Source organism: Miscanthus floridulus, chromosome 2 (genome assembly GCF_019320115.1).
Source record: "Miscanthus floridulus cultivar M001 chromosome 2, ASM1932011v1, whole genome shotgun sequence".
In the NCBI taxonomy this organism is placed as follows: Eukaryota; Viridiplantae; Streptophyta; class Magnoliopsida; order Poales; family Poaceae; genus Miscanthus; species Miscanthus floridulus.
Genome location: NC_089581.1, coordinates 158,077,051 through 158,103,904, shown reverse-complemented (window position 1 = coordinate 158,103,904; position 26,854 = coordinate 158,077,051). Strand labels below are relative to the sequence as shown.

The window sequence follows — 26,854 nt, the reverse complement described above, 5'->3', positions numbered from 1 at the left end:
ACCGGACGCTGAGGCTCCAGCGTCCGGTCAGTTTTGCTAGAGCGTCCGGTCAGCTTTATAGCCGTTGAAAACTAATGAACAGCGTTTGAAGCTAGTGACATGTGGCGTCCATCAGTGGACCGAACGCTAAGTCCAAGGTCCGATCAGTTGGACCGGAGCGTCCGGTCAGAGCGCAGTGTGCCCAATGAAGGGGTACAACGGCTCTATTTCATGGGGGCTTCTATTTAAGCCCCATGGCCAGCTGTGGCTCATATCTTTAGCTATTTTCATTGACATAGCAACCTTGTGAGCCTAGCCAGAGTCCTCCCACTCATCTCCATCATTGATTCATCATCATAGTGAGATTGGGAGTGATCCAAGTGCATTGCTTGAGTGTTTGCATCTAGAGGCACTTGGTGTTCGTATTTCGCTACGGATTTTGCTTGTTACTCTTGGTGGTTGCTGCCACCTAGACGGCTTGGAGCAGCGAGGATCATTGAGCGGAGGGTGGTGATTGTCTCTAGCTTCGATCATGGTGATTGGTCTTCATTATTATTTATCTTTGTGATTGATTGGTTCACTCCTCTATACGGCGGTATAACTATCTTGATCACTCTCTTTACATTATCGCAAACTAGTTGACAAGCTCTTTAGTGTAACTAGTTGTGAGAGCTTGCTTACTTGGTTGGTGTGTCTCTTTAATTAGCCTTTGAGAGCACACTAACGTAGGCTAGTGTCATACCTCTTGTGTGAATCGATACTATCTAAACTAGAATTATGATAGGTGGCTTGCATCTTGAGTAGGCTAGCGCAACACTTGCTTCGCCTCATAATTGTCTAACTATTTTATTAAGTGTTGTTGTAGAAATTTTTATTAGGCTATTCACCCCCCCTCTAGCCATTAGGACCTTTCAAGTGGTATCAGAGCTGAGGTCACCGTTATTTAAGGCTTAACAACCTTCGATGTTAAAATGGATCAAATCAAAAACACCAAGAAACTACCCTAATTTGATGGCACAAATTATTCTTATTGGAAGTCAAAGATGACCACACATATCAAGTCAATCAATAGAAAGGTGTGGAAGGTGGTAGAAACCAAAATTGAGATTGGTGATCCGGAGAATCCCACCGCCGCCGAAGAAGTGCTTCTCCAAAACAATGACATTGCTCTAAGTGCCATTCATGATGCAATTGATGAAAGAACATTTGATCAAATCAATAATATTGAGATGGCACATGAAGCTTGGAAGAAGTTGGAAGAATCATTTGAGGGCACTCAAGCCATGAAGGGTGCAAAGGCATATATCCTCAAAGAAAAGTTTGCAAACTTCAAGATGAAGGAGGATGAGAGTGTGCTGGAGATGTTTCATAGGCTTCAAGTGCTTATCAATAATCTCAAGGCACTTGGAGAAGAGGTGAAGGACAAGGATTTCTCCAATAAGTTCTTGAGATGCTTACCCTCAAGATTTGGTACATTGGTTACTATTCTAGTGAGGAGTGGTTTGGACACCATGACACCAAACCAAGTGTTGGGAGATATAATGACCAATGACACTTATAGAGATGATGATGAGAAGGAAGAAAAGAAGGAGAAGAAAGATGAGAAGAAGAAGAGCGTGGCATTCAAAGCCACATCATCCAAGGGCAAAGCAAAGCAAGAAATATCAAGTGAAGAAGATGAATCATGGGATGATGATGATGATGAGAAGATGGCTTTATTTGTTAAGAGATTTGGCAAGTTCATGGTGAAGAAGGGCTACCGTGCTAGAAGAAAGAAGTCTTCATCCAAGAATAAAGAAGAGTCAAGAAGGTGCTTCAAGTGTGGAAGCAAAGATCATCTTATTGCTCAATGCCCATACAATAGTGACAATGATGATGACAACAAGAAGAACAAGAAGAAGGACAAGAAAGAGAAGAAAGAGAAGAAGGACAAGATGGCCTTCAAGAAGAAGAAGGGTGGTTCATATGTAGTCACTTGGGATAGTGATGACTCCTCAAGTGATGATGATGATAATAGTGATGATCACAAGACCACCAAGAAGAAGGTTCTTGCAAGCATTGCCATCAATGAAAAGCCTTCTCTCTTCGAATCTTCATCATGCTTCATGGCTAAGGCCACTAAGGTACAATCTTGTGATGATGAAAGTGATGAAGAACATGTTGATGATAATGAACATGAAAATGAAAATGATAGTGATAGTGATGATGATGAACCTACTAAAGATGAATTAATTGACATGCTAGAAGATGCTAGAGAATATTTTGATATCAAGAGAAGGGAATGCAAAAGCTTGCGTAAGGAACTAAAAGCCCTTAAGCAAGCCTTTGATGAGCTCAATGCATCTCATGAGAGGCTAGAGGAAGCCAATGAGAAGCTTGGCAAAGCTCACAAAAAGCTTGAAAAGGCTCATTCCACTTTGCTTGATGAGCAAAATAAAAGGAAGCATGTTGAAACTTGCAATGTAGGTTTAATTTGTGATATAATTGATAAATCACTATCTATGCCTATCATCGTTGCTCCTACTAACTCTTCTTGTAGCACTTCCACTTCTACCTCATCTAGTAATGATGGTCTCACTTGTGACACTTCACTAGTGGTTGAGAATAAGAACCTCAAGAAAGATGTCACTAAGCTCACTCACACCTTAGCTAAGGCTTATGGTGGTGAGGACCGCTTGCTTATGTGTTTGGGTAGCCAAAGAGCTTCTCTCTACAAAGAGAGATTGGGCTATACCCCTAAGAAAGGTAAGGCGACCTTTGCTCCTCACAAGACTAGTTTTATGAAGAACAATGGTCGGTTTTGCACTAGTTGCAAGCAAGTTGGTCATAAAGAGCAAGAATGCAAAAACAAGAGTAAAATGCTAATGTATCCTTCATTAAGCTTGATTCATGCTATATGCTTACTAAGGGTACAAATGGTGTAAAGGCTAAGTTCATTGGCAAACCATGGATGGGCTTAAAGAAGAAAGCCATTTGGGTTCCAAAGAGCTTAGTAACTAACCTTCAAGGACCCAAGCAAGTTTGGGTACCTAAAAAGAATTGATCTTCTTTTGTAGGTCAATTACAAAGCTGGAGGAAAGCATTGGGTTCTTGATAGTGGGTGCACTCAACACATGATCGGTGATGCAAGAATGTTCAACTCAATCAACACCAATGGCAATGATGGTTATGATAGTATCACATTTGGTGATAATGGCAAAGGCAAGGTCAAAGGGCTTGGTAAGATTGCAATATCCAATGACTTGAGCATATCCAATGTGTTGCTAGTAGAGAGCTTGAACTTCAATTTGCTATCTATGGCTCAATTATGTGATCTTGGATTCAAATGCATATTTGGGGTAGATGATGTAGAGATCATAAGTGTAGATGGCTCTAATTTGATCTTCAAAGGCTTTAGATATGAGAATCTATACTTGGTTGATTTCAATGCTAGTGAAGCTAAATTATCTACATGCTTGTTCACTAAGTCTAGCATGAGTTGGTTATGGCATAGAAGGCTTGGTCATGTTGGAATGAAACAATTGAATAGATTGATTAAGCATGACTTAGTTAAAGGCTTGAAAGATGTTGTGTTTGAAAAGGATAAGCTTTGTAGCTCTTGTCAAGCCGGCAAACAAGTTGGAAACACCCATCCTAAGAAAAGCATGATGAGCACTAGTAAAGTATTTGAGTTATTGCACATGGATTTGTTTAGGCCAACACAATACACTAGTATCGGTGGAAACAAATATGGATTTGTGATAGTGGATGACTACACTAGATACACATGGGTATTCTTTCTAGTGGACAAAAGTGATGTATTTGCAACATTCAAATCATTTATCAAGGGCATTCACAATGAGTTTGAAACAACCATCAAGAGAGTTAGAAGTGACAATGGTAGTGAGTTCAAGAATACTAGAATTGATGAGTTATGTGATGAATTTGGAATTAGACAACAATTCTCAGCCAAGTACACACCCCAATCAAATAGCCTTGTTGAGAGAAAGAATAGAACACTTATTGATATGGCAAGGTCTATGCTTAGTGAGTACAATGTGAGTCAATCCTTTTGGGCCGAAGCTATCAACATGGCTTGCTATTGTAGCAACCGCCTCTATTGTCACCGATTGAAAGAGAAGACACCATATGAGCTCTTGAATAATAGAAAGCCCAACATTGCATATTTTCAGGTCTTTGGTTGCAAATGCTATATCTTGAAGAAAGGCACTAGATTGGGTAAGTTTGACAAGAAATGTGATGAAGGATTCCTACTTGGTTACTCCACTACAAGCAAAGCATATAGAGTTTGGAATTTAGATAGTAGTACTCTTGAGGAAGTTCATGATGTTGAATTTGATGAAACCAAGGGTTCACAAGTAGAAAATGAGAACTTGGAAGATGTTAGAGGCATTCAACTTTCAAATACCATGAAGAACATGGATATTGGTGAATTAAGGCCTAGGCAAGTGAATGATGATGAAGATGATCAAGTGCAAGTGCTCTCTAACTCAAATGTGCAAGATGATATAAATCAAGCTAGTGCAAGTGACTCTCATGATATTGATCAAGATCAAGTGGCTAGTACATCATATCAACCCAATGATCTAGCAAGTGCAAGCAATCAAGTTCTATTACTCCAACCAACAAGTATTGCAAGAGATCATCCTTTGGATACAATCATTGGAGATATTTCAAGAGGTGTGCAAACAAGATCAAGATTGGCATCATTTTATGAACACTTCTCATTTGTCTCATCCATTGAACCAAAGAAGATAGATGAAGCTTTAAAGGATGTTGATTGAGTCAATGCTATGCATGAAGAGCTAAACAACTTCACAAGAAATCAAGTATGGGAAATGATAGAAAGACCAAAGGGACACAATGTGATTGGAACCAAATGGGTCTTTAGAAACAAGCAAGATCAAGATGGGATAGTAGTAAGGAACAAAGCAAGATTGGTAGCACAAGGATATACACAAGTTGAAGGTCTTGACTTTGGAGAAACATATGCCCCGGTTGCTAGATTGGAAGCAATAAGAATCTTGCTAGCCTATGCTTGTGCTCACAACATCAAGCTCTATCAAATAGATGTTAAGAGTGCATTTCTAAATGGCTACATCAATAAAGAAGTATATGTTGAGCAACCTTCCAGTTTTGAAGATGATAAGAAGCCCAACCATATGTACAAGTTGAAGAAGACTTTGTATGGCTTAAAGCAAGCACCTAGAGCATGGTATGAGAGATTGAGAGATTTCCTACTCTCTAAAGGGTTACAATGGGAAAGGTTGACACCACTCTTTTCATCAAGAAGATTGGAAAAGATCTATTTGTATTGCAAATCTATGTAGATGACATCATATTTGGATCAACAAATCAAGATTTTTGTGATGAGTTTGGAAAGATGATGGCTAATGAGTTTGAGATGTCCATGATTGGAGAGTTGAGTTACTTCCTTGGTCTTCAAATCAAGCAATTGAAGAATGGTACATTTGTGAGTCAAGGCAAGTACATCAAAGACATGATTAAAAAGTTTGGAATGATTGATATCAAAGTCATTAGCACACCAATGGGAACCAATGGCAACTTGGATAGTGATGCAAGTGGAAATATGGTAGATCAAAAGTTGTATCAGTCTATGATTGGAAGCCTACTCTATGTGACCGCATCAAGGCCGGATGTCATGTTTAGTGTATGCATGTGTGCAAGATTTCAAGCATCACCAAGAGAAAGTCATTTGAAGGCTACAAAGAGGATATTGAGGTACTTAAAGCATACACCAAATGTTGGTTTATGGTATCCCAAAGGAGCAAAGTTTAAGCTAGTTGGTTACTCCGACTCGGATTATGCGGGATGCAAGGTAGAAAGGAAGAGCACCTTGGGCACATGTCAATTGTTGGGAAGATCACTTGTTTCATGGTCATCAAAGAAGCAAAATAGTATTGTATTATCAACCGCCGAAGCCGAATACATATCCCCCGGTAGTTGTTGTGCACAAGTACTTTGGATGAAGGCTACTTTGTGTGACTTTGGAATCAAGTTCAAGAAAGTGTCATTGCTATGTGACAATGAGAGTGCAATCAAGCTAACCAACAATCTGGTTCAACATGCAAGAACAAAGCATATTGATGTCCGCCACCATTTTATAAGAGATCATCAACAAAAGGGGGACATTTGCATTGAGAGTGTAGGCACCGAAGATCAACTTGCTGACATATTCACCAAGCCATTGGATGAGAAAAGGTTTTGCAAGCTAAGGAATGAATTGAACATATTAGATTTCTCAAATATGTGTTGATGCACCCCCACTCATATGACATGCCTCTCCTTTGAGCAATCCAAGGTAAAAGTTGATTGACATGGCATACATCATTGCTAAGGACATGTTTCGTGCATCTAGTCATATTTTTAATCTTCTTAGGACCTTTCAAATGGTTCTATTTTATTAGGCTCATTCATGAAAATCAAATGAAGTTGGTGTTTATATGATATCACTATTGCTTCTATGCTTGACTTGATCTAGTGATAGCATATGACATATTTATGGGCTTGTAAACCTAGTGTTTAATCTAGAAAATGAGATATAAGTGTTTAACTCAACGTGGTACAAGATAACCCTTATTTGGAGGTGTGAAGAAGCTTGTCCTTGGATCAAACTGAGTTAAATATCTTTGGTAAATGATCTAGACTAGACCAAATTTGGGAAAATAATCCTCACCCCATTGATTGACATTGATAATCTTGACCCTACAAGTAATACTATCTACATTTAGAACCTTTGTGGTCATTGATGACAAAGGGGGAGAGAAACAAAGATAGTGAAAAAGGGAAAGAAACATAAAGATATCTTGACATATGACATAGGGGGAGAGATATAAAAAAGGAAAGGAAAGGGATCAATTAAAATTTTGAGCACACAAGTAGGGGGAGAAAGCTCATGAACTTGTATGGTGCATTTGTATGTGCATTTCATATGTTTGCTTACATGGCACAAGTATTCAGTTTACACATCCATGCTTGTGTGATGAATGTTAGTTGTAAGGTTGAATGATGAAATGAAATCACTAGATAATTTTCATTTCCAAGCAAGTCTTTACAAGTGGTATCTTTTCAAAGTATGTTTTCAAGTGATATTGAGCTAACCATGATGCTAAGGATGATATAATGATGCACTCCGATTGGTATCACACTTCAAAGGTCTATCTCTTATACCTTAGCATCATATGGTAGATATTGACTCCTATATTTCCTATTCAAGCATATGTGCAAGCTTCAATCCAAACTCTTAGCACATATGTAGGGGGAGCAATTGCTACCATTTGGGGTTCATGAAACTTGTCCATATTCTTTCACACATGGTAAATATGCTTGGGCAAGCAACATGGATTCAATTGAATTTTAATTTATATCTTTGTATAAGGGTTGTCATCAATTACCAAAAAGGGGGAGATTGAAAGCTCTAGTTTGGTTTTGGTGAATTGATGAAACCCTAAGTGCTAACCTAGTTTATCAGGTGATCATGAGATAGGTAGCACACTTCAAGTGGAGAAGCTAATGAAGATCATAACATGACAATGGTGATGGCATGGCAATGATCAAGGGCTTAAACTTGAAAAGAAGAAAGAGAAAAACAAAAAGCTCAAGGCAAAGGTATAATTTGTAGGAGCTATTTTATTTTGGTGATCAAGACACTTAGAGAGTGTGATCACATTTAGGTTTGATAGCCGTACTATTAAGAGGGGTGAAACTCGTATCAGAATACAGTTATCAAAGTGCCACTAGATGCTCTAACTCATTGCATATGCATTTAGGATCTAGTGGAGTGCTAACACCCTTGAAAATGTTTGTGAAAATACGCTAACACATGTGCACAAGGTGATACACTTGGTGGTTGGCACGTTGAAGCAAGGGTGAAGAACTTAGAAGTGAAAACAGAGGAGATGCCAGCATCGGTCAAGTGACCGAATGCTGGATCCAAAAGCACCGGACGCTGACTGCCTGCGTCCGGTCGTGTTGACTGGAGGTATAGAGGCTAGGGTTTACCACTGGACGCTAGGCTGTGTCCGGTCGAGGTGGACCGAACGCGTCCGGTCGAGGAAAACCAGTTTTTGACCCTTACTGTACTCGACCGGACGCTGAGGCTCCAGCGTCCGGTCAGTTTTGCCGGAGCGTCCGATCAGCTTTATAGCCATTGAAAACTGACGAACAACGTTTGAAGCTGGTGACACATGGCGTCCATCAGTGGACCGAACACTGAGTCCAGGGTCCGGTCAGTTGGACCGGAGCATCTGGTCAAAGCGCAGTGTGCCCAGTGAAGGGGTACAACGGCTCTATTTCGTGGGGGCTTCTATTTAAGCCCCATGGCCGGCTATGGCTCACATCTTTGGCCATTTTCATTGACATAGCAACCTTGTGAGCCTAGCCAAAGTCCTCCCACTCATCTCGATCATTGATTCATCATCATAGTGAGATTGGGAGTGATCCAAGTGCATTGCTTGAGTGTTTGCATCTAGAGGCACTTGGTGTTCATGTTTCGCTGTGGATTTCGCTTGTTACTCTTGGTGGTTGCCACCACCTAGACGGCTTGGAGCAGCGAGGATCGTTGAGCAGAGGGTGGTGATTGTCTCCGGCTCTGATCATGGTGATTGGTCTTCATTATTATTCATCTTTGTGATTGCTTGGTTCACTCCTCTACACGGCCGTATAACTATCTTGATCACTCTCTTTACATTATCGCAAACTAGTTGACAAGCTCTTTAGTGTAACTAGTTGTGAGAGCTTACTTGCTTGGTTGGTGTGGCTCTTTAATTAGCCTTTGAGAGCACACTAACATAGGGTAGTGTCACACCTCTTGTGTGAATCGACGCTATCTAAACTAGAATTGTGGTAGGTGTCTTGCATCTTGAGTAGGCTAGCGCAACACTTGCTTCGCCTCATAATTGTCTAACTATTTTGTTAAGTGTTGTTGTCGAAATTTTTATTAGACTATTCAACCCCCCCCCTCTAGCCATTAGGACCTTTCAGCAGCAAAGCCACAGAGTTGTTGGCCACTTCTGGGGTTGGTGGGAAGAGGAAGAGGGGCACATTCACTAAGGATGAGATGCTCTTGCTCACCAACATGTCAGATGCAGTGAACAATGTTGCTAATGCTCTTAGGGAAACTGGTCCAGCCCATGTTGATGATAATCTCTACCTTGCTGTTATGGAGACTCTTGGCTTTTCAGAGGAGGCCCTCATAGTGGCCTACACCTACCTGCTGGACAACAAGGCCCAAGGCAGGGGATTTGTTGGCATGAGTGACAGCCATAGGGACATTTGGCTTAGGAACTACCTAGCCAAGAACTACTACATGTAGTTCCACTACCTGCTGGGCTGCATGGCAATTGAGGGGGTTGACTGTTGAGATGTATAGTTCCTCCACCTCCTTCACCCACTCTCTCCTCTTTTGACTACAGTTGAGCGCACTTTGTTGTAGGTATTTTGTGCAACTTACTTGGCTAGCTCACACCTGTTCTTTTGGTTAGTTTACTGGGAGGGTGGCTAACTATATGTGCTAGAGGGCATCATGGTAGGCATTTGAGCCTTGAATTGTTGGGCAGAACATGTTCCTATAAGACACTATTTGTAGACTCTATTGGCTACTTTATTTTAGACCACTTGATGTTTATTGTCTTACTTCTGTACTGTTGGTTTTTGTTTGTTTTGATTGGTGACAACTGTGAGAAATTTAAATGGCCTATGATGCAAACTGTCAAAAAAAATGAGGTGGCTACACATATGAGAATGTTGTTGTTGCTTTTCATGGCTTCTTTTTTTGCTGGTTTTCATGACTGTCATTAAATCTATTTGGACCATCCATTCTCTAGCAACTCCACAAGGCTGATGGCAGAGAATGGATGGCTAGATAGGTTCCATGCCAGCCCTGATGTTGGGTTCATACTTAATTGGTACATGTGCAGCCACCAATGAATTAACATTGATGAATTCGAGCAACAAATTCTAAAGTTGAGGCCTGTGTTGGCTCTATTTCTGTCATTTGTTGGATTTGTTGGCTATATGTACTACATGTTGGTTTTGTTTCTTTGTCTCGGTGGCAACTGTGGGAAATTGAAATGGCCTATGATGCAAAGATATAGATGAGGTGGCTGCCCTGTTTACTTATTTCTTGTTCTTTGCCATGTCTGTCATCAAACCCATGCGCCACATCCATTCCCTAGCAACAACACCTTCTATCTAATGCTAATGGCAGTGAATGGACGTGCGCAAGGGTTCCATGGCAGCCATGACTTTGGGTTTGCACTTTTTTTGATCTTTTGTTGTAATGGATTTTTATTTGTATGGCAGCCACCAATGACTTAACTCATGAATTACACCACCACATTCTAAAGTTGAGGCTAATGTTTTTATAGATTGCCTATGATGTCAAAACTGTTGGTTTCATCTCGATGATGCTGGTCATCAATGAGGGGCTTGAGATCAACGATTTGGTTTTCATCCAAAACCGTAGATCTTCAAGTTCCGCACTCATGGCAAGTTTCATTCTTTATATTTGACTGAGGCTAAACAACTATTTCATTTGATAGAAATGGGCCCTTGCTATGTGGTTTTCAAGGGGAAGAAACCTGGAATTTATTGGAATTGGCATGACTACAGTCAACAGGTTCTTGGGGTAAAAAATGCTATACACAAGAAGCATAGTACCTATGAGCAGGTTGTTAGAGATTTTAATGCATCAGTTGGTGCTCTAACACCACCTCCTGACTTGTTCCAATCTCAAACTGGTGCCACCATGGCACCAGATCATGGTAAGAATGTTGTGGCACCAGTTCACAGTAAGACTGTTTCTTGGAACATTGTGATCATTGTTACTCTTTTGCTAGTGGTCTTTGGACTTCGGTTCAAGCTGTCGGTGTGCAGCCAATGTAACTGCAGTTTTTAGGCCGATGATGACAGACTTGTAAGGTTACTTAGCTCTCTCCATGTTATGTTGTTTTCTGTAATCCCTTCCTCGGACCTGTGACAATTTGTTCATCTCCTTTGCTTTTTGCTTGTAATTTGGAGCCGGCTATGGTTGCAAATTATGTATTGATGATGTCTAAGACCTATTAGTGGCATACTTATTAGTGACATACTTAATTTTTCTTAACTGCTATGATTCTATTTCAACTCCATTACATATTCAAATGATGTTGTGGTCATTGCTTTGATCTGTGTGAATTGTTCTTCCTCACTTTGGGTCGGACTGACACTGCCCACACCAAACGTCATCTCAAGATGGCAATTAGTGGTAGTTGGTCCTCAGCCAGCCTCTCACCTGGGAAATCAAACAACATCTCAAATGGTTTGATCGGATTGGTACAGGAAACCAAACAAGAGGGGTTGCACCCCTTGGACTGGCTCGTGGCTAGCCTGGGACAGGCCTCAGGGCCCAGCCGGCCACAGCCACCGTTGCAAACACGCCCGCAGTTTGTATTTTTCTAAGACTGGCAAGCGGCATTGGGATGCTCCATGTGTACACTCCATACTGCCGACACGTCTCACTAGTTTAGAATATACATACCTCGATCACCTGTGGAAATATTTGTCAGGAACAGAATAACTTAGGACCTGATCAAGGGGTGCTGATGGGGCTAGTGCCGTGGTAGGTGGTATTTCCCTTATTAAGTATCATCCATAATCTGATACCGATACACCAGTGTCCCAACCCAACCATCATGTTCACACAAATTCTCAGCTGTTGCTGTGTAAATTTGATTAGTAGTAGTAAAGATTAGAGTGCATTTCAACCCATTCTCAAAAAAGAAAAGAGTGCATTTCAACCCTTTTGTTTATTTTGCGAGGAAGAGGTAGATGCAGAATTAAAGATGCATCATCTCGTTTTGTCAAAAGAAGACATGTCCATTTTATTCCTGGTTAGCCTAGCCTGTCCCTTTGATCATCGCATCCAAGAAAGCTTCAATCACCGCAGCTGGAGTGGCAGGCGTGCCAGCAGGACGAGAAGGACAGGCCGGGCCGGCCACCACCCTGCCGTCGCATTCCGGCCGGCATCCTCCCAGATGCCAATCATCACGGCGCGCCCGCGTGCCGACCATGACATATGCCTTCTCCCGCCGGAGACGCAAGCACCACAACACACCAACGTTACCTGCTTCCGATCACGTTCACGTACGTACGCAGCCCAAGTTTCGTGAGGGGCAACGGGATTCCGCGGACACTCCGCTTTCCTCCATGGTCGATGCGTCGTCGTCGGCTCGTCGCCGCCGTCACGGTCGATCCGTCGCGCGAACGGTGCGGACAGAGCGAGAGACCGCGGGCGGTCGTGCGGGCGGGCCGGGCAGGCTCGAGTGGCCGTCGCGTCGCGTCGACCACACCAGCAGCAGCAGCGCGGAACATGTGGGCGGGCGACCAAGTGGTGGGTGCCGTCCCACACGTACGTGTCCCTCTCCCCGCGCGTTATCCAGCCGCCGACACTCCCCGGCCCAGCCAACCTTTTGCCCGGCCGGCTCGTCTTCTTCTCCTGCCTTTTTAGTCTCCGTCCACGTGGGGACAAACAAATCGAACACCAAGACGCAAAGCGACCGGCCGCGCGCACGACACGAGCGAGCGAGCTCGACCCTCCTGCTGCTCTGCTACAGCTAAGCAAGCATAGTGGGAAAGGGGAGAAAAGGCGGGCAGCGGCGTCGTCACGAGAGGCACGTCCACCGCCTGAGCTCACTCACCGCCACGCCACCGGTGCAACTTTCCATACACTCCGGGGCTAGTACTAGTCGTGTTGTTATATATAAAGGGCGAGGGGGTCGTGGGCGCTATGGAGAGGAGTAATAGCTGGTTCGGGTGGTGGAGGAAGAAGGCGCGGGAGGGGCAGGGGCAGGGCGGCGGCCGCCCCCGTGACCGTGAGAAGGTGGTGGTGGACGGATCGGAGATCCGGGAGCTGGTGGAGGACCGGGAGGCGTTCGGGATGCTCGTGGACAGCAAGTTCCGCCAGCTCGACGCCGACGGTCACGGCATGCTCACCGTGAGCGAGCTGCGCCCCGCCGTGGAAGACATCGGTGCCGCGCTCGGGCTCCCCGCGGAGGGGGCGTCGCCCAACACCGACCATATCTACTCAGAGGTATGCATCTGTGTGTTCATCGGAACTATGCTTGCAGCTTGCTGGTTTTGCTTATCATGTGTTGTTAGTTGCTACTCTTACGCAGTACTATACTTCCAAGACAAAGCTACTATGGTAGCTGATGAAGTGAGATGATCACTGGCGGTTCGAAGCATTATGTGGTTATATATGGCCTTTTCTTCATTTCTTGGTTTCTTGGAGGTTTATACATGCTGCTTTAGTTCGGGATCAACGAATAAGCCTCAAAGGCATGTGATTTTTTCCGACAGCATGGCCCATGTTTGGAGGGCTCTGCCCCTCTGTTCCATGTCAAATTTGTAGCTTGTATAAGCTAGAACATAGTGCTTTAATATCCAGCTGTAATCAAAATAATAGAAACAAAATAACTCGCTCAAACATCCTTGATGTAGTTGACTAACGTTTTGGAGCTGAAGCTCTGCCAAGAAAAACTTTACTTCCATTTAATCTACATATATACTTGCATCCTTGACTGTGGGTTGACTGTGGATTCAGTTCTCAACTGATCTATAGGATGCCAGTTACCACTTCTCCCAATGAAATCGAGTCCTTGTGGATTTGGTCACTAAATCACGACAGGTCGAATTGTCCGTGCTATTATTATTGAAAAGTTGTATGCATTATTATTGAAAAGCATGTATATTTATGACATGACAGCGACTTTGGCGCGCGCGTTCTGTCAGTATCAGATGGCGATACTAGCCTATCGACCACTGCCGTACACTGTACTACATCACATGTACATGCTTGGAGTGTCAATGCTTCAACAATAATTCAATTGTTAAACAAAGGAACGTTAATCATGAATTACCGATCAACAGAACAGATGGCAGATTTCGAAGGCAATGGCAGAAATCTCAGATTGATTGCAGGCTTCCACTTACCTTGTTCACAACCCTACTGGCGTACGTGCAGGTGGTGAGCGAGCTGACTCATGGGACATCCCAGGGCGAGGTGAGCAAGGCCGAGTTCCAGGAGGCGCTGTCAGACATACTCCTCGGCATGGCGGCCGGGCTCAAGAGGGACCCCCTTGTGATACTGCGCATGGACGGCGAGGACCTCAGGGACTTCGTCGCCGGCAGCAGATATGAACCCACAGCTGCTGCCATTTTCTTGCAGGTCGGTTTCGGTTCTGATTCAGAAGACGCGTCGTCCCTGCGTCAGTGCGTGTTGGCCGCTCTCCAGAAGCTGACCGTCGACCACGGAGTGCCACCGGCTTCAGACACCTGGGTCGCGGAGAACATCGTAGAGCCAGCATTGCAGCAGCTTCTTCCTGCCGATCAGCTTGAGCAGCAGCCGGCCTCCCGAGACGACTTGTTCCAGCAACTGAAGAAGCTGCTGGGCGCCATCGCCAATCGACTCCAGGAGCAGCCTGTGATCGTCGCGCACACCGAGAACCACTATGACGGGAGTGGCGTCAAGAGGCTGCTGGCCAACAAATTCGAGTTGGACAAGGTACACCAAACCAAAACTGTTTTCTTTTCTTTTCTCAAACTCAAAGTTGTGATTTCAGACGGTTTGTTGCTGTTGGGGAATGCCAATGCCGATGTGTGTTAAATTAAATCTTGTTCTGTGCACCAGCTGCTGGATTCTGTTTGGAAAGGTTTGCCAGAAGAACGGAAGAATAAGGCGTCCAAGGAGTACCTCATAGCCGCGCTTGACAAGATGGCCGATGCTGCAAGCCTGCCATACTATGGTGCTGTTAAAGAGGTATCCAAATGGCACAGCATCATAACCGCTCTCAACTTTGGAACGAACAATGACGATATATGCTCAATCGGGACGTAGATTGATTTTGATGTTTCTAACCATCTGTCAGGTGGATGCTGTCGTGGAAGAGTCAATCAAGACAGCGGGTGTCGAAGAAGGAAAGGCAGCAGATGAAGCAGAGTTCAAGAAGTCGCTCACAGATGTCCTTAGGGCCATCATGCTGAGGCTTAACGACAACCCCGTTTTCGTCTCTACCGACATCGTCGTGCACGAGCCTTCATCGTCGGTGAATTGAAGTCAAATGTACGACGGAAATATACAGGAAAATGGAACATGTCAGGGTCACTATTAGGCCATGTTTAGATTGCAAATAATTTCAACCCGATGAATAGTAGCACTTTCGTCTTATTCGGTAAATATTGTCCAATCGTGGACCAACTAAGCTCAAAAGATTCATCTCGTGATTTCGAACTAAACTGTGCAATTAGTTATTTTTTTATCTACATTTAATGCTCCATGCAAGTGGCTAAAAATTGATGTGATGGAGAGAGAGTGAAAAAACTTGAATTTGGAGGTGATCTAAACAAGGCCTTAGTATTTGAGCAGTGCCTGTGTTATTGCCTTTTGTCTAATCAGACAGGCACTGCCGTGCGGCAGCATGCTATGCTAGCTTGTTGCAAGTTTGCAACATGACAAGTTGCGAAGATGCAGGCCATCTGGTTTGCTAACCCGATTGACATATAAGTTTGTAATAAGGCGTTCAAGCCATACATAATTACATATCATCAAGACATCAATGCCACCCTAAGCTATTCTAAAGTTTGTTTTGGTTGGGGATGCGCTTACGTGGAGCTCGGAGAAATATGTTAGATTGTCTCCAACAACCGCGACCCAAAATACAAGACTCATTCGTCCTTTGAGTAACATTACAGATAAAGGGTTCAATATCTATTTTTTGTTTTCTCCAACAAGAAGACACAAAAGACAACATTTTCAGCAAATGGGTCTTCAGGAGAGAGGATACTTAAATTTATGTTATGTCTCTTAAATTTAGGTTATATCTCTCATGGCACCTAAAATGGGTCTTTCATATATATATATATATATATATATATATATATATATATATATATATATATATATATATATATATATATATATATATATATATATATATATATACACTATGTTGAAAACTATAGATATTGTATTGAAGACCCATTTTGGATTTTGGCTCCACAACGGGGTCTCCTGGTGGAGACAGCCGTACTCTATGCAAAATAGTCATTCAATCAGATGTTATATACTCGAGTCAAATGGTAACGAAGCGACAGTATGCAGGAACTTCCCTTCATTCCGGATCTGAAAAGCCATCGACACGCTTGAGTTCAAAAGTGGTACTTCTTGATACAATTCACCACTTCACAGAATTAGTTCTGCTCCAAATGAACGAATCAATGGAAGGAACAACCATCTCATCACCTCCGAAGGTTATCCTGATCTAGAAATTGTCTCAAGAACACGTCTCATTACTAGGAATGAGATTGCTAAGACATAGCTAGGCCTTGTGCCTCTTGGTCTTTGTCTTAGGAGCCATGAAATCGTCATCGTCATCTGTGTCACTTGCCTTCCTCTTCTTTTGAGACGTCAGTTTTCCAGCACTCTTTGCAGACGCAACTGACTTCTTTGCAGATGAAGGCAGTGCCTTGGTTGGAGTTGGAGAAGAAGGCTTTCTCTTGGCCACAGGTGTTTTGACTGGTGACTTTAGCTTTTGGCCTTGTTTCTTCTCAAAAACTTTTGTAGCCACATCCAACGGGAGCAAACCCCATTCCATCAACCTATGCGCATCCAAAGAGTAATTGAATATATTAGTTTGCTTTAATAAGAACATTCACGCATCCTTGAACTCCTGACACTGAAGGATAAATATATTAACACAGACTGCAGAAAAACCAATTCGGTTCATAAATATGCATTCAGGTCTGGGAGCTGTGTCAGCGGACATTTGATCATTTGACCAGTTAGTGATACCTTCCGGAATGTTGTAGGTGCACTCAGTAAGATGGAAAGTTAGTATATTCTATGGCAAGAGAATGATCTAGTGCAGTGATGAATTTGCTGGGAACTAGCTGAAACCAAGACACAGAAACTACCAAAAAAAAAAGAGTTGCCAAAGGATTCTTTTTCATAACAGAAAGTAACCAATGCTAGAGGCTAACTCTTTAATATTTAAATTTAAACCAAGTAAAAAGGCTTAATATTTGGCATTATGCATGTTTTTTAAGGAATTCATATCAGAATGGCATGGTTTAAAATAAAAAGGAGTTATTTCAGCTAACCTTAGTTTATCTTTCCACAAGATATTACTTCACAAGATACCTTTCAACTAATCTAACATCAACCAAACATAATGCTAAATATTAATTCACAACATCATGGAAGCACAAAAAGGCATGGTTCATTTCTTTATTAAACAACAAAGGACACATTTCGTGAGAATCACAATCAGATTGGCCTTTGCGTGCTGGTTTACATGTTCAGAATTAGAGCTCCGCAAATACATGCCTAAGTTTGCTACACTACATCTTAATCATGTCATAGTGTCTTAGGCAGCTGTATGGTTCAGACGCACGTGGCGCGCCACACTTTCTAAGCACCCTATCCCACACGTCATAGACTCTTTTTTCTAGCCAGAAAAGGTTGCCTTAGTTACCTAAGCTATAGTTGTGGACTTGTGGTACCCTTAGGCATCAACCAAACAGGATGTGCAGAATACTATGTTTCCTGCTACATCATATTATTAACACAGACTGTAATAACGAGTTACAAAATCCTAGAAAAAATCTTGTTTGTACTGTTGTTTACACAGTTACAGAATATGAGCATTGTTGCCATAATGATGCGTGTCACCACTGTGATTATGCTTGACAAACACTTTGTGAAGACGAATAGATCTCCAAAAGTTATGCAAGCTTTGGCAATGATTTATCAAATATATGACATTTTATACCATTGGTTCTCAGGACCAGATTGGTCTGTACTGATCCAACAAGATATGGGCCACACTACAGCTACATCTAGTTGGCTTGTAACACAAATCTTTACAAGCTTATAAATATTTAGTATCTCACCAGGTAGCAGCCATGTCACTGGTGGGGACCTGCTCGTAGAGTGATTCATAGAATATCCTCAATGGATCCCTCTGCAGCAAAAAGAAAATTAGTTTGTTTTGCAGATGCATATCAGATTGGAGAAGGTTAGAATGGTCATACTTCTGCAGGAGAATCATGCTTCTGCCCTGGCAATTCATACACTTTCCTCTCTTTCTTCACCTTCTCTGCCTTTACAATGGCCATGTTTGGCTCTTCTTTGACACCCACTCGTTTCTTCCTTTTCTTAACCTCCTTCACCAAGTCACAAGACAATAAGTAAATTTATAACAACAGAATATCAGCCCAAGTAGATTGCATACCTTGAGATCTTCCAAATCTTCATCTTTTAATTTCTTAACCTTGGATGTCTTGGCATTACTTCCAGCAGCACCTGCACTTTTCTTCTGTGATATTGGCTGAAAGGTGCATAATTGTTAACCTCAAAACAAGAAGCTAGAGAAATGTAGCTGAGAACAATAGGGCGTGAAAATTGCAACCGTGAAATCACCATCATCATCAGAATCAGTTTCTTCTTTCTTAACTTTCGAAACCTTCATATTGCTAGTCGTGGTGCCTTTCTGCTTCTCGTTTCCCTACAAAATAGGACAATGTTAGCTTCTTTAGAAGACACAAGAAAGAGTACCACGGTTCAGTAATCTAAGGCTACATCATGCCATGTGCTCATGTTAGGGCAACAGTGAAGACGCTAAATCAAAGTTAACAACCCTCAATTTTTAAACTAAATCCCAAAAATTCCGATAAAATTCCCTGAGATACAGAAAGTCCCAGGTTATCCCAACATTGGCCTGGAGGCCGGGGCATATCCGACCGACGGGCGACGGCAAAGCTTCGCCTCTGCGTTTACAAATCTACAACATCTACAAATAAAGTTGATAAAATGAGCTAACTGAAGGTAACCTAGCATTGCGCTAAAAGAAAATGGTAACCTAGCAAAAATATTATCGAAATAAATAAATCCCTCAAGACCTAGCGTCGCTCGCACCACGACGCCCGCCACGCCACAGGCCAGAAAACAGAGATCTGGGGTAGATGCAAACAAACCTTCTTTCCCCGGGAACGCGAAATCGGCATGTTGTCTTCGTCGTCGTCCTCCTCCTTCTTGACCTTAGAGGCGTTCGCATTACCCGATTTCTTGGCCCTAGAAATTGCCAGTGGAACGTTGTCCAATTCGTCGTCATCTTCCTCCTCCTCCTTCGGGGGCTTCTTTACGGCTGCGGGACTGGCGGCGGCGGCGTCCTCTCCGGCCATCACCAACTCGCGCGGCGAGGGTTCGCTTCGTTTTGCTGCTGCTGCTGGCTGCTGCTATTGCCTACCGGGACGAAATACTGAGGCAGCGCTACGGCCCGCGAGTCCGTCATCAGGAACATAAAGATATGCGGCTCGGCGAACCGGCCCATATAGAAACGACCTTTATGGCCCCTTCCGACGGTTAGTGGATCAGAAGCCCTCGAACACGATCCAAGGGAGCAACTGTCAGTCAATCTCTGCACCTAAAATATTTCTAATGCTATCGTCTGTCCCCCCGCACCCGGCCTTTAGGGTGAAAAAAAAAACGTTTCTAATTTCTATTATACGGCTAGAAAAAACGCTTCCGAAATAAAAACTTATACGGCAAAAAAAAACACTGTAAAAAAAACAACATCCCCGTTATCCAAAAAAAAATCCTATACGAAAATAAAGAAAAAAAACAACGGCCCCGTTTCCCAAAAATATCCTATACGGCAAAAAAAAAACTTCTGAAAGAAACATATACGGCAAAATAAAAACCTGTTTCTAAAACAAACTCTTTCTCATCGAAAATCATATACGACAAAAAAAAATCGAAACAAACTCTTTCACGTCGAAAATCATATAAAAACTAATTAGAGGCCGATGAAACAGATCAAACACATATTCAAACAGAGAAATTCGGCAAGAGCTTTACTTACTGCAACAAAAAAATCACACACATATTCATACTCATGCGCAGAAAATCTTTGCTGGCATCAACGAAACAGATCATGCACATATTCACAACTACACCTAAAAAATTCCCAATGTCATCCTCGGATGTAAAGTTATTACGCTTCGCCCAGCTTAATCCGCACGCTCCGGCATCGCTCCGCCCGTGTGGGTCTGCGTCCGAGAGTCCACGTCGCCAGGATGCCAAGTTAATTTGCTTCGCCCCAGCTTATAATGGTGATTTCGGTACATGAATCCCGCACGCTCCCCACGTCGCCCCGCCCATCGAGCCCCACGTCTCGGCAAAGAAAAACACGCCCGCGCGTGCGCCCTAGCTACAGCCTACGTCGGCGGCGACGGACGCCTGCGACCTGCTAGCTGCTGTCGTGCATAGTCCCGGTGTATGCGGGAGCGCGCGTCTCGCCATGGATGCGGGTGACGCGTTGCTGCAGTATGTGCTGGCGACGGACACAGCGCTCGCCGTGCTCTGTGACGTGCTTTGTCGTCTGCTCCGCTTCGCCCTAGCTCCAGCCTGTGCCGCCAGCGGTGGGCACCTGCCAACGCTCGCCTCGCTCGCCCGCGCGTCTGCGTGTGCCCGCGCGTCTGCGGCTCGACGTCCCGCTCGCCTCGTGCGTGTGTGGCCTCGCATCTGCAACCCGCTCGCACTCGTGCGAAAGCAGGAACGACGTGACGTGGCCCGTGGGCCGAATGGACAGACCTCCTGCCCGCACGTTACAGACGACTTCGTTGCATGGTGATTCACCTGATTCCCGCACATAACAACTTGGCCCATTAGTCTACCACATCCACATAATAAGGAAAATCGGGATGAATTTAGAAATAGTTTAGGGTTCCAATGCAAAAGTGTTTATTAGATTCTATTAAATTTTGAAAATGTATAATAACAAAACACAGAAATGATAATTAAAATTGAAACAAATTTGTTAGGTTTCCGATCTACATGATATATGTCATAAAAATCATGAAATATGCTTTATGAAATCAAATTTTTTATATTTCTTAATATGTTCAGCTAAACACAAACCACGTGTATTGTCGTAGATATGGATAAAAAATGTTAATATGTTTGTCTAAACGATAAGACATGTGCATCGTTGTACAAATGGATACAAATGCGTTGTTCCGTGCAATGCACGGGTATATATCTGGTTGCCTATACAAAGTTATCATGTCGGTGCAGAAAGTGACCAACTAGTAAATACTTGTAGTTTTGTTGTACGTTGTGATCGGAGGTGCCCTAGCACTCAATGACATATGATTTATACTGGTTCAGGCAACGTGCCCTACGTCCAGTCGGGGTCGGTCGGCGACTTTATTCCTGAGCCCAGGTGCTCAAAGTCTATAGTGGGGGTATAAACGAAAAAGAGGAAGAATGGGGTGTACAAGAGGTTCGGTCAGCTCCGACCGAAAGGGTCTCGGTCGAAACTTGGTGGTCTTGCGGTTGGGAGTGTTGATGTCGATCTAGTGAGTCTAGGCTTGAAGAACTCGATCTCCCCTTCGGGGGAGGGAGCGCATCCCCTTTTATAGATGAAGGGGATGGTTTTACAGGTGAGAGGGGGAGAGTACAGATATTTCTAAGTCTTGCTGCCTACGGTGATGTAAATTGGATAATGGTTGAAGCCTCCCAATACTATCAATGTCGTTGTAGGATGTCAGATGTGCATGGGGGGTCGAGATATCTTCTTCAGGAAGGATAGACGCCGGTACCTACATAATACTTCTAGATGCCTAGTGGCATGTGAGGAGCTGTGCTATGTTCACCCGGTATGGCAAATCCTAGAGCCTATACCGTAATCGATGTCCAGAGACACGCGGGGGGCTTACCATATGAGAGTTTCTAGCGGCCCCTATAATACTTTGTGTCAGGGTGGCTGCAGAGCACTACTTCATGCAGGGTATGGTTCCTAGTACAGTGGTGTTGACTTGTGAGCCATGCCTTTCCTTTCTCCGCATGCCTTCTGGTTCTTTTCGAGCAGGCATCCCCGGTCGGATGGTCCCCAGTCGGTTCTGGCGTGCCAGTCGGAGAAGAGCGGTGAGCAGACTTCTCACGAGCCCCGGTTGCGGGGTCGGAGTCGGAGGCGGTCCTCGGGTCAGGCTTTCCGAGTGGAGGCCGTGCAGAGGCAACCGGGGCTTGACGCTAGCGCTCCGATCGGAGAGGTCGTTCGGAGCTGGCCTAAGCCTAAGCTAGTGCCTCGGTCGGAGAAATGGGCCGAAGGCAGCCTGGGACTGAAGTGAGTGCTCTGATTTGTTGAGTTTAGACTCTTGGGCCGGTCCAGAAGAAGAAAAAGGCCATTCTTCTAGGCCAAGCCTTGGCGTGAAAGCTGGTCCTCGAGGGACCCTGGGTTTATGAACGCGATAGGAGCCCCTGAGCCCTCGGGTGATTCGGGCAGAATCGTCTGAGGGATTTTTGTCTTGTCGGCGGGTGCGCACGAGCGCACCTGTGGGTGTAGCCCTCGAGCCCTAGGCAGTTCAGGACAAACTGGTTGGGGGTGTTGTCTCAACAGGCGTGTATGCATATTTTTTAGTTTGAGACGGAATTTTGTTTAACCATGGCGTCGTTGCGCAGTTGAGGTGTTTTTAAGCGTGGGGATTGGATTGAGACAGAACTTAATGATCCCGGCGCTGGTGCGCGCCGGGGATCAGATGAGGAAGTTTTTAGTTTTTGAAACAAGCCCTGGCGTCGGTGCGTGCCGTGGGATTGGGTAAGGTGGAGTCACGAGTAGACCCAGGCGTCGGTGCTCGCCGTGGATCGAAAGAGTTAGTTCTAGTTAGTGAAGCCGCCTAAAGTCGTTACACGAGTTAAGGAGTCACGGTCCCAAGCCATAGCCAGATGTCGCCTATCCCATTGACGCGAATTAAGGAGTCGTGGACCCAAGCCGTAGCCGGATGTCACCTATCCCGTCGACACGAGTTAAGGAGTCACGGTCCCAAGTCGTAGCCGGGTGTCGCCATCCCGACGACGTGAATTCGGAGTCACGGTCCCATGGTGTTTAAACCCCCAAGCCCTGTCGGGCCTTCATAGGGGTTGTGAGTTGTTTTTGCGCTACCCCATCCGGTTCCTCACAACCGGAGGGGCTGAGTTTTGTCGCCTGTCCCGATCGCTCGGGCTTGAAGACTAGCTCAGTGAGCTCGCTAACGGGTGTGATCAAGTAGAATCCAGGTCTGTCGTTCATGACGGAGTCGGCATAGCCCTCTTGTGACATTCCACTACTCCTTTACCTTTGGCCCAGCAGATGCCTAGGTCATTCCATAGACCGACCCGGGTGGCCTGATGGCCTCCCCTTCGATGGAGATTCTGTGGGCCTGAGAGGTTTATGATCGAACGAGAAGGTTGAGATGACCCGGTTTGCCAGACCGGGCGAAGGTCGCACGGTGCTCATCTACGGTTTTCTCCCCTGGCTTTGTTTAGTTGCTCATGTCGAATGAGGCAAGCCACCGCTTTGTGGCACAACACGGAGCGTTTTGGTGCATTTCACTGCACGTGCGATGCTTAGTTCCCGAGCCCTCGGGCAGTTCATGCCCTAACCGTCCGGGGGGTTCAGACGTATAAGATGAATGCGTGTATGGATGTATGAATGATTTGTAATGAAATAGAGGGGCTTTGATGGCATTTTACCTTGAAGACTAGAGTGACAGGGTTCATCGAGCTCCAGTCAGAAACGTCCGTCCAGGACCTACGCTTGTCAATCATGGGTTAGTCCTCGCATGAATAGTTTTGTATTTAATGAACACTTGCTTACCTTGATGACCTGAGAGACGGGGTTCAGAGAGCTTCAGTCGGAAATGTCCGACCGGGACTCATGTTCGTCATTCGAGACGGAGTTGGCATGGCCCGCATGGGGTGCCCCTTCACTTCCTACCTGTATCTTAGGTGCTTATCCTGAATGAATCAATCGACTCAGGAGGCTGGTTGATCTCTCCTGGGTGACTCGATCGACCTAGGGAGGTCTGGTGGTCTCTTCTGGCGGAGATTCCTTGCTCTTCCTTCCTTCTTCTTTCTCACCGAGAGTGCCTGTATGCTGCGGTGGTTCCTTAGTGAGAGGAAGAGTGAGCAAGGGGGAGGACTTACGAATCCTTTTGCAAACCCAGAGTGTGATGTCAGATTGGAGGTGAATGTCATCCCAGTCTTGGCCGAGCCGGATGCTGCGTCATCGGGAAGTGAGCAGCCCGAGCCTTCATTGGTTGCACCATCGTCGGATGTCGTCGAGGCGGCCCAGTAGCATGTAAAAATATAATAGTAGTTAGTAAATGTAGTAAGTTTTAAGTCCGTGGGGAAGCCCCCATGTAAGATGTTTCGTGTGTGTTTTAATGACTGCAATCGATTTTTGTTTTTGTGATGGAGTTGCTCCATTCGGGGAAGCTTGTTCCCTTTTGTTCCTTAGTTCTCCCTTAGCATAATTTTGTTTAAAATTCCTTTCTATCTCGTACCTGCCTGTTTGTTCCATAGGTCGCAACTTTGCGAGCCTAGGGCATGGCCCGCGAGGCTCGGCCGGTCGTAGCCATAGGAAAAGGCGGGGTGCGATCAGTTGGAATGTTCTAAAGCAAAGTTACGTAAGGTAAAACAAATGAACGAACTACCCTTTTGTTCAGGTAAGAAGGAGTTTTCCATATAGCAGTAAATAAAACAGAGAGGTAGTACTCAATATTTGTATATTTATGGAGCCCCCGAGCGACCCGGGTTGAAAGTGTTCGGGCGGGGGCGCTCTTACAAGAGCATGTGCTTTAATCGAAGGTGTTTAGACCAGTTTCTAAGAGAAAACGACGTAGCTATTCAATGTTCCAAGTGTTGAGAATATTATCGTTGTTGTCCTCCAGTCGGTACATGCCCGGTTGGATTACTTCGGTAACCGTATAGGGTCCTTCCTAGGGTGGAGATGAAAGGTCCTTGTTTGGTTTTGGTAATTGAGTGACAACTTAGGTGGACTAATTGTGTTTATGTGAGATACACAGGTGATTAGTCCATAGGTACATGTGTGTGAGCAACATATGCCATGGAGGTGAAAATGGCTTAGAGATGTTGCAAAGCTCACACATGTGATGATGAAGGAGTTTAAATGCACATGAGACATGACATTGAGTCATGTGATCAAGGTGGAGAAGATCAAGACAAGACTTGGCTTGATGGACCGGTTGCAAGCGTGAAGGGCAAGTCGAAGGCTTTGGAGTGATGGACCGCGTGGCGGTGAAGCTTGAGCAAGACTTGGCGCCGATGAATGATGGCAACGGTGAAGAGCAAGTAGAGTCAAGATCGATGAACCAATATGATCATGTGATGATATGAAGTGGATCATATCATTGTTGATCGTATTGGTGCATGTGTTGCATCAACATTGGAGGAGATGGAATGGAATGCGCAAGGCAAAGGTATAACCTAGGGCATTTCATTTCACCGGTCATAGGTGTGTAGAGAAGTTTATGACCGGGTTTAGGATAGATGGCCGTACTATCAAGAGGGGCAAACTTGTTTGCATATCGGTCATCTAGTGCCACTCGAGTGATCTAACTTTGCATTGTCGCTAGGATCGAGTGGCGTGGCAAGTTGAGTGGCTAACATCCTTTGGGAAATGATTGTGAAAATGCTAACACACATACACATGGTGGTGTACACTTGGTGGTGTTGGCACATTTACAAAGGAGGTGGTGTTTGCAGGGGTGAGATGGGTTTGGGTCCCTCTCTCCCTCCCGCCGAGCTTGCGAAGCGGGATTCGGCGCTTTTGGGAAAATGGAATGTCTATTTTCTATTGTGCCGGATGCAAATTCTTGTAGTTAGCACACTTGAGCAAGGGTGAAGAGAATGGAGAAGATGCTGGCATCGGTCAACTGACCGGACGCTGGATCTGCATGCACCGGACGCTGGCTGGCTGCGTCCGGTCGTGCTGACGTACGGTGACGCAGTAGCTGGAGAGTGACCGGACGCTGGCTGTGTCCGATCGCGTTCGACCGGACGCGTTCGGTCATGCTCGGGAGCTTACTGGAAACGACCGGACGCTGAGTGTCCAGCGTCCGGTCAGTTGAGTGCTGCTGCGTCCGGTCAGGTCAAGTGACCGTTGGAACTGGGACACGTGGTCGTCTGTGGGCGACCAGACGCTGAGGTCCAGCGTCCGGTCAACATGACCGGAGCGTCCGGTCGGCCCAACCATTGCCCAGTGAAGGGGTAACGGCTAGTTTAGCCCTTGGGGCTATAAATAGAAGTGGCCCTCGGCCATGGCTGGTGTGGAGCACCTCAAGGGACTTAGTGTCCATGCTTGTGAGTGCTTGGGAGCCCTCCATCACACATATACTTGATAGTGATCATTCGATTGTGTGAGTGAGCGATTCTAGTGCGATTGCATCGTGAGGTTGCATCGAGTGGCACTAGGTGATCGAGTTGCAAGCCGGTGGTGCTTGTTACTCTTGGAGGTTGCCACCTCCTAGACGGCTTGGTGGTGGTCTCCGTCGAAGCGCGCAAGAAGCTTGTGCGGCGCTCCGGAGAAGTGCTTGTGAGGGGCATTGTGCTCGTCCCGCGGGAGCCGCGAAGAGCAACTCTAGTAAAGCGTGTCATTGAGCTACCCTCACTCAAGGGGTAGGTTCTTGCGGCGCTCGACGTGCGGGCTTAGCGGGTGATGCTAATTAGCCGCCGAACCACCAAGTGAGCGGTCGACACAACGGGGACTAGCGTGTTGGCAAACACGTGAACCTCGGGAGAAAAATCATCGTGTCAACCTTGTTCTTCCCGTTGGTTTGCATCCCCATTACACAAGCTTGCAATTACTTTTATACATATTAAGCTTGTGTAGTTGCTTTTGTAATTAGATAGCTTGTGTAGCTTGCTAATTACCTTCTTGCTTGCGTAGCATAGAAGTAGCTCCCTTGCGTGGCTAATTTGGTTTTAGTAACCTTGTTAGTCACATTGCTTAGTTTGTGTAGCTAAGTATTTGCGCTC

At 44.9% G+C, this 26,854-nt stretch overlaps 2 protein-coding genes across 3 annotated transcripts; one reads left to right on the top strand and one right to left on the bottom strand.

Moving 5' to 3' along the window:
• The first annotated feature begins 12,566 nt into the window (after positions 1-12,566).
• Positions 12,567-15,582, top strand: LOC136540287 (uncharacterized). Its single transcript, XM_066532288.1, has 4 exons — positions 12,567-13,069; positions 14,003-14,542; positions 14,669-14,797; positions 14,907-15,582. Exons 1-4 carry the CDS (start codon positions 12,767-12,769, stop codon positions 15,090-15,092), a joined length of 1,158 nt encoding a protein of 385 aa, XP_066388385.1. The 5' UTR covers positions 12,567-12,766; the 3' UTR covers positions 15,093-15,582.
• Positions 15,583-16,099: 517 nt separating this feature from the next.
• LOC136540286 (uncharacterized) lies at positions 16,100-19,300 on the bottom strand. Of its 2 annotated transcripts, none has more exons than XM_066532287.1 (6): positions 19,012-19,300; positions 18,447-18,542; positions 18,270-18,353; positions 18,070-18,201; positions 17,929-17,999; positions 16,100-16,635 (listed from the first exon to the last, which is right to left on the bottom strand). In XM_066532287.1, exons 1-6 carry the CDS (start codon positions 19,216-19,218, stop codon positions 16,356-16,358), a joined length of 870 nt encoding a protein of 289 aa, XP_066388384.1. In that variant the 5' UTR covers positions 19,219-19,300; the 3' UTR covers positions 16,100-16,355. The 2 variants fall into 2 exon arrangements, with proteins under 2 accessions (XP_066388384.1, XP_066388383.1); XM_066532286.1 differs by having other exon boundaries at positions 16,101-16,635; positions 18,270-18,365.
• Positions 19,301-26,854: the final 7,554 nt, after the last annotated feature.

Coding starts and splice junctions, on each gene's coding strand:
- LOC136540287 (XM_066532288.1), top strand. CDS start 12,767: ATGGAGAGGAGTAATAGCTGGTTCGGGTGGTGGAGGAAGAAGGCGCGG. Junction 14,543..14,668: donor ACAAATTCGAGTTGGACAAG/GTACACCAAACC, acceptor TCTGTGCACCAG/CTGCTGGATTCTGTTTGGAA. Junction 14,798..14,906: donor ACTATGGTGCTGTTAAAGAG/GTATCCAAATGG, acceptor ACCATCTGTCAG/GTGGATGCTGTCGTGGAAGA.
- LOC136540286 (XM_066532286.1), bottom strand. CDS start 19,218: ATGGCCGGAGAGGACGCCGCCGCCGCCAGTCCCGCAGCCGTAAAGAAG. Junction 18,366..18,446: donor ATGATGATGGTGATTTCACG/GTTGCAATTTTC, acceptor TGCACCTTTCAG/CCAATATCACAGAAGAAAAG. Junction 16,636..17,928: donor AGTGACATGGCTGCTACCTG/GTGAGATACTAA, acceptor GGATGCGCATAG/GTTGATGGAATGGGGTTTGC.